The sequence below is a fragment of the Hyperolius riggenbachi genome, chromosome 3 (assembly GCF_040937935.1).
Source record: "Hyperolius riggenbachi isolate aHypRig1 chromosome 3, aHypRig1.pri, whole genome shotgun sequence".
In the NCBI taxonomy this organism is placed as follows: Eukaryota; Metazoa; Chordata; class Amphibia; order Anura; family Hyperoliidae; genus Hyperolius; species Hyperolius riggenbachi.
Genome location: NC_090648.1, coordinates 241770481 through 241783191, shown reverse-complemented (window position 1 = coordinate 241783191; position 12711 = coordinate 241770481). Strand labels below are relative to the sequence as shown.

At 41.6% G+C, this 12711-nt stretch overlaps 1 protein-coding gene across 1 annotated transcript in view; it reads right to left on the bottom strand.

Moving 5' to 3' along the window:
* Positions 1-4456: 4456 nt before the first annotated feature.
* Positions 4457-12711, bottom strand: part of LOC137563511 (store-operated calcium entry regulator STIMATE-like) — a 112555-nt gene continuing 104300 nt past the window's right edge. The window contains exon 8 of the mRNA XM_068276053.1: positions 4457-8424. Coding sequence (XP_068132154.1) covers positions 8386-8424 — 39 coding nt within the window. The 3' untranslated portion in view covers positions 4457-8385. The remainder of the gene's footprint in view (positions 8425-12711) is intronic.

Here is a 12711-nt window from a genome sequence, read left to right as displayed (position 1 = left end):
TTCTGAAATGTAAAATACATAAAAACCAATACATATAAGATGTACACCATAAATTAATTTTTCACATGTCTATGTCACTTGGAGTAGATAACAAAAAGCAAATTTGACCGGTTTTGGACTAGTCCATCTCCTGATGGGAGATTCTCAGTATCTCCTTTATGCTTTACAAAAGGCCCTCCCTGAAAAGTATCTGTAAAAAGATGCTTGTCTCCCTACACACCATCTTCAGAAAGAAGATTTAAAAATAAAGAAAATACTGAGAACATCCCATCAGCAGATGGACTAATCCAAAACCAGTTAGATTTGTCAGATTTTTACTAACTACTATAAGTGACCGTGACATAGGAAAAAAAAACAATTTATAGTGAATTTTAGTATGGAACAAATGGTCTTTCCTTGAATTCTCTTAAAGGGCAACTATCGCAAAGAGTGTAAAATTTTAAAATGCATACCTATAAAATGTACCATTTTACAGGTATGCATTTTAACATTTTACACTCTTTGTGATAGTTGCCCTTTAATTCAGAGAATTCAAGGAAAGACGATGGTTGTGTCTGCTTTAGACAGTGAACTAAAGAAAAAACTGAAACTACTGCTTTGCCAAGTACCTCTGGATTGCTGGACCACAGAAAATGACTTAAACTGCCTTACAGCTTTGTTATTAAATTCTTCAAAGAAAAGCAATTGAAAGAGCGAACCTTCAGATTTGAAGCAGCAGCAAATAACTGTACAGATTCTGTGGATGAGACATGCAGAGTAAATATCTATCACATTGTATACTATTATGTCACATTACATCATTATTATGAAACATCACAAATATAAACCAAAACTAAAATAGGCAGCGCTACACAATAGAGTCCAAGACTGATAACAGTCAAAGTCCCCTTGAACATCCAAAAGCTGCAAAAGTTAACTTCCCTTAACTTTATGGGCTGCATAGGATAATGTATGTCTGGACAGGAAAGCCACCAATCACGCCCATACTGTGACACTTACTTTCCTCTTAGACCTTCTGTTAGGTCAAATGACACTTTGGGGAAGTTTACCCATAAGGGTTTTTCCCCTTATGGACCAGTGCAATTTTCACCTTTCAGCACTCCTCCCATTCATTCGCCAATAAATATATCACTACTTAGGAGTATTTTCAGTTTTGCATCCATCACTAATTACAAGCCCTTGGTTTCAAAAATGATAGTCATATGCCCCCATGGCAAACATTAAAATCAGTTGAGTCCCTAAGGTAACTATTTATGTTGGTTTTTTTTTAAATGTAATTTTTTTTGTTTACATATGCAAATATTTTATTTTGGCAACTATGGCAAAGTGGGGGAGTTAAGGAGTTAATTTTAATGGGATATGTATGTATTTATATAAAAAAAATGTATGTACAGTGGAGGAAATAATTATTTGACCCCTCACTGATTTTGTAAGTTTGTCCAATGACAAAGAAATGAAAAGTCTCAGAACGGTATCATTTCAATGGTAGGTTTATTTTAACAGTGGCAAGATAGCACATCAAAAGGAAAATCGAAAAAATAACTTTAAATAAAAGATAGCAACTGATTTGCATTTCATTGAGTGAAATAAGTTTTTGAACCCCTACCAACCATTAGGAGTTCTGGCTCCCACAGATTGGTTAGACACTTCTACTCAATTAGTCACCCTCATTAAGGACACCTGTCTTAACTAGTCACCTGTATAAAAGACACCTGTCCACAGAATCAATCAATCAAGCAGACTCCAAACTCTCCAACATGGGAAAGACCAAAGAGCTGTCCAAGGATGTCAGAGACAAAATTGTAGACCTGCACAAGGCTGGAATGGGCTACAAAACCATTAGCAAGAAGCTGGGAGAGAAGGTGACAACTGTTGGTGCGATTGTTCGAAAATGGAAGGAGCACAAAATGACCATCAATCGACCTCGCTCTGGGGCTCCACGCAAGATCTCACCTCGTGGGGTGTCAATGGTTCTGAGAAAGGTGAAAAAGCATCCTAGAACTACACGGGAGGAGTTAGTGAATGACCTCAAATTAGCAGGGACCACAGTCACCAAGAAAACCATTGGAAACACATTACACCGCAATGGATTTTGGGCAGCACGGTGGCGTAGTGGTTAGCTCTCTCGCCTTGCAGCGCTGGGTCCCTGGTTCGAATCCCAGCCAGGGCACTATCTGCTAAGAGTTTGTATGTTCTCTCCGTGTCTGCGTGGGTTTCCTCCGGGCACTCCGGTTTCCTCCCACATTCCAAAAACATACAGATAAGTTAATTGGCTCCCCCTAAAAAAAATTAGCCCTAGACTACAGTACTTACACTACATAATATAGACATATGGCAATGGTAGGGATTAGATTGTGAGCTCCTTTGAGGGACAGTTAGTGACAAGATATATATATATATATATATACTGTACAGCGCTGCGTAATATGTCGGCGCTATATAAATACTAAATAATAATAATAATAATAATAATGGATTAAAATCCTGCAGGGCTCGTAAGGTCCCCCTGCTCAAGAAGGCACATGTGCAGGCCCGTCTGAAGTTTGCCAATGAACACCTGAATGATTCGGTGAGTGACTGGGAGAAGGTGCTGTGGTCTGATGAGACCAAAATAGAGCTCTTTGGCATTAACTCAACTCGCTGTGTTTGGAGGAAGAAAAATGCTGCCTATGACCCCCAAAACACCGTCCCCATCGTCAAGCATGGGGGTGGAAACATTTTGCTTTGGGGGTGTTTTTCTGCTAAGGGCACAGGACAACTTAATCGCATTAACGGGAAAATGGACGGAGCCATGTATCGTGAAATCCTGAACGACAACCTCCTTCCCTCTGCCAGGAAACTGAAAATGGGTCGTGGATGGGTGTTCCAGCACGACAATGACCCAAAACATACAGCAAAGGCAACAAAGGAGTGGCTCAAGAAGAAGCACATTAAGGTCATGGAGTGGCCTAGTCAGTCTCCGGACCTTAATCCAATAGAAAACCTATGGAGGGAGCTCAAGCTCAGAGTTGCACAGAGACAGCCTCGAAACCTTAGGGATTTAGAGATGATCTGCAAAGAGGAGTGGACCAACATTCCTCCTAAAATGTGTGCAAACTTGGTCATCAATTACAAGAAACGTTTGACCTCTGTGCTTGCAAACAAGGGTTTTTCCACTAAGTATTAAGTCTTTTATTGTTAGAGGGTTCAAAAACTTATTTCACTCAATGAAATGCAAATCAGTTGCTATCTTTTATTTAAGATTATTTTTTCGATTTTCCTTTTGATGTGCTATCTGCCACTGTTAAAATAAACCTACAATTGAAATGATACTGTTCTGAGACTTTTCATTTCTTTGTCATTGGACAAACTTACAAAATCAGTGAGGGGTCAAATAATTATTTCCTCCACTGTAGGTGTAATTTTACTATTTGGCCACAAAATGTCCCCACAAGTCATCTTCCTGTGCATAGTTAGTACACCAACAGGAAGTAATGCGTGTATGTGTTACTTTCGTTTAATCAGTGACCACGGCATCTCATTGAGGCTGGTGATCATTGATCACAGGCACTTAGATTGGTGAATGGAAACTGTGTTCTCATTCACTGATCTGTGTACCAAAGGGCAGCAATGTGAAAGTGGCAAGAAACTTATATCTACGCTCCTGGAGCTATGATGAAGTCTTGGGGGCGGAGATATACTGTACGATTTCCATTAACTGGTTAAGGGTTGTCCCCCACCTCCCTGGCACATTGCAATCCTCCAGTAATGCAGAAATCTTCCCTTTTCACATCTGGCAATATCAACTCAGCATTAGTTCATCCATTCACCCAATCTGATGTACCTCAATTTAAAAAACCTTGCATAGTGTAAAACCATAAGAATGTATAAAAAGCTATTACACCCACATTCTATACGTAGGGTAACAGCTCAAAATAACTTATTATACGGGTTCCCCCCTGTTCGTAGGCCACTGGTGTTCTCTCTTGTGAATAGCTCCCCCACAGGTCTCTGCTGCGAGCATCCTGCAGCTGCACACACAGCACAGTCTGCTGTCTCCTAGAATGCCGGGCTGGACGCAGCCTTCTACACGTAGGTCTACTTTCACATCCAAACTTCGGCCGACATGTTTTGTCACTCTGGAGCAAGGAAGGACATCTTGGATTTTTGGTTTCGTACTTTTTGGAAACATCTCCCTCACTGCCTACTTGAAGTGAGCTCTCCAGAACAGACAAAGGCAGCAACAGAGTGAGTAAGTGCAGAGTAGGTTACTGTACTAACCATAGAGGTCTCAGAATAGGAAATGAGTGGGAATCATCCAAGTGGGGACACAAAACAGCCACAACATCCAAAAAGGTTTCAAACTCACACTATTCAAAAATAAAACATTTTTCTTGCCTTGAGTTGTGCTTTAAATTTCTGGTCTGTAGAAGGCAACCGTAGCTTCCAAACAAAGAACAGAATATCACACAGAAGATATGGATTTGCAAACTTTATTTCGTACATAAGATAATCTGCATTCATTTTCAGTTACACAATAAAAGTTGAAGACCATTGAAAAAAACTGATCCTTAATATTACATGAGTCATAGAAGGTCTTGTCTGTCATCATAAGGTAATGATATAGGAGAGGTTAGACGAGCCGATTTGATGAAAAGGCATTTAAGGGCACTTATGCTGAATGATCTTGAAGCCTAACTACTTAATATGGCAACAGGCAGGGGCTATAAATCATCCAATCCAAAGCACTATTCCTGTAATGATGAGGTGTGATCTGCAGCCAAACCACCTACAGCCAACCATGTATCACAGTTACATCATCATCACCTTTCTTATATACATAATAAAACATACAGGCAGAGAGTACTGAAAACATTTCAAATGCACACAACAACCCAGATGTTACAGCAGATTAATTATTCTTAACCTGGAAAATATCAAATATCCATAAAATATGACTTTTATACACATCTACAATCAAACCTCATAAGGAAGAATGGAAAAGATGTAATTCACTACATAAGTAACAAATATGTTTGCAGTGCTGTAAAATTTTAGAATACAAAGTATTAAGGAAACTTGTCTATCAAGTGACAAAAAGAGAAACCCTCCTCATCGCTGCTCATTGTGGTGGACCACACAAAGATACACTGACCTACTTAACATGACACAACAATATCGTGATATGCACTCACGTTTCTTCTCAAGCACCTACTTTCTCACTGCCTGGATTTGGGACACATGATGCTGAATCATCATATCACCTAGTTGATCAATGAGAAAGTGGGAAAATGCCCCACCCCTCACTGAAATAGCCATAATTGTTGACCAGGGGTCAACCAAATGTTTTCTGAGTGGGTGGGGCTTCCATTTACTGCTTATTAGGGATGGTCAATGAGATGCAAATAATTCTAAGTTGTTTTTTTATAATAATTTTATGCAGCTTGAAATGAGCCAATCGAATTCTACCTTGGTGGGATTCCATTGATCCATTTTCAAGCTGCATACATAATTTGCAGGATTCTGCATGAATTCAGAATTATTTGCATTTCATTGACCATTCGTACTGCTGATCCTAAGGTTCTCTGCAACCCGTAAACCTAAGTAGATTTCAACACTATTTTTTCATAGATTTTCCTAGGTTTTTGAGTATTTTTTTTCAGAGAGACAATATTGCAATGCAACACCAGTGATGTGCCACTTTCAATATATAGGAATAGAATTTCTATATATTCTAAATATAAATAGAACTACAACATGTTCTGCATTCTAAATGTGATGTAACGTTTTATATTTCCAGCACAGTATTACAACTATGCTTCAGAGTTCCATAACTCAAAAGTCTACAGTCCTCTTCACAATGTACTTGTCAATAAAGACCCTTAGGGACCAGAATCAGCTGCAATTCAGTCAAAGCTCACGTACAATGAAATGGCCATCATTTTAAAAGAAGAAACCAAAAATCCAAACGTATTACGCCATTTAATCAGAGCATAGAAGAACAGCGCTGTAATAGTGCGGAAATATAGATAGAATTGCCATGCACTACCTAAACACAACAATTTCACCATCTTTTAGTGAATATGCCCCATAAATATTTTTTTTGTTTCTTGTAAGTAAATTGGACTTTGTATCCAGTAATATAGATGTTTAATACACACACTACAAGCATACTACATTATTCACATTCAATAATAGCAGCCAAGCAATATTGCAGTATACAGCAATGTCTTATTACCATAGGAGTGTATTACAGTCCAAGTCTAGAAAAAGTTTATTTGATTATAACAGTCTGTCATCCTCTTGAGAGAAACTGCCATGTTTTTATCTGGGAATATTTTCATTTCTGACAGAGAGAGCTAGCGCTTCTGCCATGTTTTTATTGCTGGTCCTCATTTCCCTTTCCTGGGACCAGCAAAGTCCATAGCAAAGCAATGGTGGGGACAGGAAGTGAGAGACAACTTCCCCAATGGGTACAAGACAAAAAAAATCCCAACAAGCGTTTACAAGATCTTTGCATATTAAAGGTTAAACAATTTGGTTTTTTTCCCCTGGATGTAGTCTTTAAAGCTGAACTCTAAGCACAGTGAACACAAGTAGAGCCCACATTCCTTATCCATTTGGAAAACAAAACAAGCACCAGCAGGGCCCTTTTCCACCAGCGCAAGCTGAATCGCAAAGACGCAAACCGCTAGCGATTTTACAATCTCTACGGTTTGCTTTTTAACATAGGAATCGCGGTAGGTCATTTCCACTACCACGATTCGTTTTTTACGGGAACGCGAACGCAGTGCATAGCATAGCAAAATCGCGGCCGCAAACGTCGGGGAATCGCCGGTAATTGCGATTCAGCAATCGCTAGCGTTCAGCGTGAACGCTAGCGACTGCTAGTGGAAAAGGGCCCTTAATGAGTAAGAGTTATGTTTCTGCTGTGCTGCTTGCTATTCCCACTATTCTCCTGGAGGAGAATTTGTGGTGGCGTTACATTACTGCCTTGTAAATAGCGCCTTATGATTATTAATAAAATCAGGACGGGTCCCTGCCCCCTGCAGCTGGCACTGATGGAGAAGTACCCGACAGCAGGGGCAAAATTAGGAAGCAGCTGCTCCACTATTGTTGCGACTGCAACTTTAGATCTTTATTTATGTTAGCAAAAGACAGCAATAGGCAAGCAGTGGTGGTTATGCTGAGTTATGGTGATCTACCTCAACATTCGGTTTCAGGGCTCATCCACTTGAGCGTTTTGTTGCACGTTTTCCCAGCAATCCCCTACTTTTTGGGATACTATTGCTGGAAAAATTATTGGCATATGTGATGGACAGATGGAGACATAGCAAGCCTTGTTTAAGGGATAGTGGACAACTAAACACACGTGTGTACTCATCTCTTTTCTGGCTTTATGTTTCCCTCATGAGGCTGCACTGCAGGTCCAAACAAACACCACAACCAAAGCTTACCAGCTACCGCCGTGTGGTGAGAGGTGTGGGCAGAATGTTGAAGCAGATACCTGCAGAGGCACTTATGTGAATGAGCCCTCTAAAAAAATATATTTACACTGTCCTTCACCTTATCCTATAAATTCTGCACAATTATTCCAAAACCACATTACCATAGATTCTGTAATAATTAACTACATGTAAGGCAAGTGTATCATGTACAGTTTGTGCTAATAAATATATTTCCTTTCTTATGCAAGAAACACATGGAAGGAGTAATAGCACTGTTCAGTGTCCCACATGGGAAAGACCCAGGGAGCTAATACATCCCTGAAAAGCAGGGATAGGCAATTACATGCCAATAATTCTGACTTGCATGCAAATTCCATGAACATGCTATGCAACTTGGAATAAGGCCAATGAAAATAGACAGTAAGTTCATTGGATTGGCCCAATTCCAAGCTGCATACAAACAGTATGAAATTTGCATACAAGCAAGAATTTTTACTTTCACTGACCATCTTATAACTGAAAAAGACAGTTAGCTCTGAAGCCTACAACACACAAATGTCCATAGACAAGACACACAAAATGCTTACTTTAAAATAAAATATTAAGAATTGATTGCATTTCAATTTACAGGAAAACACAAAAACATTTATAAACTAGTAAAAAATAATAGTGAGGTCCAGTGCCACCTCCTCCTAATATATCACATGGATGTTTTGTACTGTAATCCGTGTTTGTAATCCGCTTCAGCAGTATTTCCTGTATAGCATCCTCGGCATATGTTGGAAAAGGCAGCAAAGGTAAGAAGGTCAGATTCTTCATACTTCAGGAGGAGCTTAGCATTTGCAGCCTTACAGCTGCAGCAAGTTAATGTGGTAGAAGAAATACATTTCCAAAGTGGTGATCACAGGAGATGGCGGACAGAAGGCATCTTTGGTAGCGATGTATCACAGAGGCCATGCTAGCAGTATGTACGTATAGGTGAGGGACCAAGTAACAGCTGGAAGAGAAAACCATGGAAGAAAAAAATAAATTAACTGTGCTTTGAGTTAAATGGGATTGTACTCCCAAAACTAAAATTTCAGTAACTACTCTTATTACAAAAAAGAACATCTGAATGCATTCCCAAGTATTCCATGTGTGTAAAATCATTTATTTTTACTGCGGAGAGCAGAATCTCCCTGTGTCTTCCCTCTGCCCCCCCACCCCTTTCTGCTGAAGTGACTGTTGCTATGGGGATGTGTCTATTGAGCAGAGGAAGGATTTGGCACTATTTACAACCAAAGGTGGCCATGCACAAAACAATGTGATAACATGACAGAACAAACTGACAATATGACAAGATATGGAACAATCCTAATATGTACATTTTCAGTAGATTGCTTTACTTCACATAATTTGGACACGAGTTCATATTAAATATGGTATAAATAAATAACTTTAAGTATGACAACAGTAAGGTCAGCTGGGTGTGAGTATGGAAAACTTAAGTCATTATGAAAAGATGATACAAAAGTGGTGACATCTGCATGTACAGTGCAGTATGCTGAGGAGACAGCGACCGGAACTTCTGTAACCATAGCAACTAACTGGAAAACACGGAGCTTGAGAGGAGCCATTGTAACATGGATAGTGAAAAGTCTATGACCAAAGAAAAATGTCAGTAATGGAAAGTTGAAAGCATTACACTGAGAGGCTATTTTGTACATCATGTGCATTAGTGACCTTTAACTACATAAAGCAAGAATACATTACATCACTTTGTATATCTTCGAATAGCAATACTTTTTTTGTTAGTTTAAAACATTTATTTTATTTAACAACATCCCAGCACACAATGTTTCAGTGCTTCACTGAGAATGTAGGTCCAAGGCTGCTTTGTACAGAGCTTACACTGCAATACTGAATATACAGTTACATGTACACCAAGAGCACTTTCTGTACAAGACAGGGCTTGTTTTTTATTTCTGAAGATTTTACGTCCATAAACCATGCCTAGTACAATACTGGCAATCTAGATATACTTCATTTGTTCATGTTTATCCAGCTTGTCAGTTTGAGTAAAATGCTTACACGTTACCCTAGCAGACGCGTACAGTGAAAAATAGCGCCGGTTAAATAATGACGCACGCTTCCGCCCTATTTGTTTAAAATGATACTATGACCTTATGAACATTATTTATTGTTTTAAATCCTGCCTGAACATTATTCAGCGTTTTAAGCCCTGCTTTGCAGCTGGTTTGAAAATATGTCTGCCCGCCGACTTTAACGTTTAAAGGACTTCCAAGGCCAAAAACAACAAAATGACACTATACCTTTTTAATATCTGAATCCACGGAGGACGTCCAGCGCGTCCTCCGCACCGTACCGCTGTCATTGCAGCCCTTTTCATTCCCCCAGGGCCTGGCCCGACCCCACCAAACGGGTCGCATGGATTCCACCTGTAAGATGGCCGCCGCCTTGAGCCGCGGCTGCGCAGTACGTTTTGCCGCGAGTGCGACTGCGCAGCCTTTAGCCCGCCTCCTGTACCCCAGTACGCGGCGGGAGGCGGGCTAAAGGCTGCGCAGTCGCACTCGCGGCAAAGCGTACTGCGCAGCCGCGGCTCAAGGCGGCGGCCATCTTACTTGTGGAATACATGCGACCCGTTCAGTGGGGTCGGGCCGAACCATGGGGGAACGAAAAGGGCTGCAATGATGGCGGAACGGTGCAGAGGACGTGCTGGACGTCCTCCGTGGATTCAGATATTAATAAGGTATAGTGCCATTTTCTTGTTTTTGGCCTCGGAAGTCCTTTAACCACTTGAGGACTGCAGTGTTAACCCCCCCTAGGGACCAGAACATTTATGACTAAAATGGCCACTGCAGCTTTAAGGCCAAGCTGCAGGGCTGAACAACTCGGCACACTAGTGATCCCCCCCCTTTTCACCCCACCAACAGAGCTCTCTGTTGGTGGGGTCTTGTGGTTGCCCCCCAGGTGTTTGTTTTTTGTCAATTTTTAATTTTATTGAATTTTTAATAAAATGTACTATTTTTTTTAATTTATCTTAGATCCCTCCCTTCCTCCCCTGGCCAGCCAATCACTGCGATCGGCTGTAATAGGCTTCAGCGGATCACTTCCCTGTGTCCCCGGGGGACAGCCATGTCACACGGCTGTCCCCAGTACAACGCTGCTGCAGATCGCAGCGCTGTACAAGGTAATTAGACGGCCGTCTAACAGTTTTCCGAGCGGCAATCGCCCCCAAGCAGGAGATGTGATCTCCTGCTAGCCCCATAGAAGACCGTTCATGCTAATGGGCGTGAAGCGGTCCTGGGGCTGCTGCACTGCTCACGCCAATTGGCGTGGAGCAGTCGGCAACAGGTTAATAGTAAAGACCCCTTAAAAGCTAGAAACATCAAAATTTGCAGGTTATGTTAAGAAGAACAGTAGGAACAAGAGGAAAATGAGAAAAAAAGTCCTTTAATATATTTAATTAAACAGAAATACTTCCCTGTACCTTTAAAAATAATGTTCCCACGCCAATACCCTCAGAAAAGGTCCCACGTCAATATCCTCTATCTTGCGATCTATATGCGGACGCATATCCTATGCGAACGCTTTGCCGCTGACTTCTGCTGCCCTCCCTGCCTCCCACACCTGTCACCCACACCCGTCACCCACACCCATGCTGGCCCCCAGTGCACCTATGGGTGCACTGGGTGCTAGGTGCCAGCAGGAGTGTGGGTGACAGGTGTGGGAGGCAGGGAGGGCAGTGGGAGCTGGCAGGAAAGCGTCCGCATAGCTGAGAGCTGCTGTGGGGAGCGGCGTGTGTGGCGGCGGTGCGCGGAGATCTTCAATCTACTTAATGAAGATCGCAAGATAGAGGATATTGGCATGGGACCTTTACTGAGGATATTGGCGTGGGAACATTATTTTTTAAAGGTACAGGTAAGTATTTCCAGTTAATATTAAAGGACTTTTTTTCATTGTTGTGTTTTATTTCATTTAACCCTTTGTGGAAATGGGTAAGGGGTACCCCTATACTCATTTCTCCTGGGAGGGGGGTGGGCACCTGGGGTCCCCTTCTTAAAGGGGACTCCCAGATGCCACCATGAACCCCCCCCCCCTTCCACAGGGAGTCGTCGCCCCCACCTCCTCCTGAGGCACCGGAGGTGGGGAAGAACTCCTTGCCCATGGATTGGACAAGGGCTCCGGGGGGAGGGGAAGGCTTGGCCGCCCCTTTCCCCCAGATCCCCCATACCATGGACCATGCGGGCTGGTATAGCGCAGGGAGCGAAGCCCCACATGGCCGGGGCTCCACATTCTGGCTATCCCAGCCTGCATGGGGGACAAGGGGATAAATATGCTAGGTAGGGGGGACCCCACGTCATTTTTAAAATAATTTCCCACATTCTGAACATTTAAAAAAAAAGAAATTTAAAAAAAATAGGAAAAGATTTTTTCCCATTGTTCTTTTTAACGTATCCTGCAAATTTGGTCTTTGTAGCATGTAAGGGGGCTTTGCTATTAACTGCTAAAGTCGGCGGGTTTTGCTTCATTAACTGTCATTTACCGCATTTAAATGTAACTTTTTTCCTTTGAAACTTTAAAATCGATTTTCTCAAAAAGTATAAGGTCTTTTTTTTACTTTTGTTCCAACTGTTCTTAACATAACCTGCGAATTTGGTGTTTCTAGCTTTTAAGGGGGCTTTGCTATTAAAGGTAAAGACGGCGGGCAGACATATTTTCAAACTGGCAGCAAAGCAGGGCATAAAGTGATAAACAACGTTCAGACAGGACAAAAAGCAGGATTTAAAACGATAAATAACGTTCATAAGGTCTGCGCCATTTTTTAACCTTTAAAATGTTAAATATCGTTTTATACTGAAAGTTAATGCGGTGCCATTTTTATTAGGTCGGCGCTGTGCGCCATTTTTCACTGCTCTGCTAGCAGACACCCCTCTGATAGTGGTATTGGCAGGCATTGTGTAACAGTGCTGATTAGCACGAATCAGCTCATTTCGGCGCAGTACTTTTTTTTGTGCCAGCCATAGGCCATAATGAGAATTATGACTATAGCGGCACTCAGAGAATTTGGGTGGCGGTGATAGCCGGAGCTTAAATCAGAAAAAAAAAACAGAGCTAATTCGGCAGCCGGCAATAGCCGATGACCGAATTACAGATTCCCACGAGTTGTGAAAACTTGGAAGGTGAATAGCATTAATGCACCAGGAGTTTTCCTGCAGCAGGGTGGGCAGTCTTTTAGCTTCACACTGGGCCAAAATTTTGCCACAGCTATTTCAAATGTACG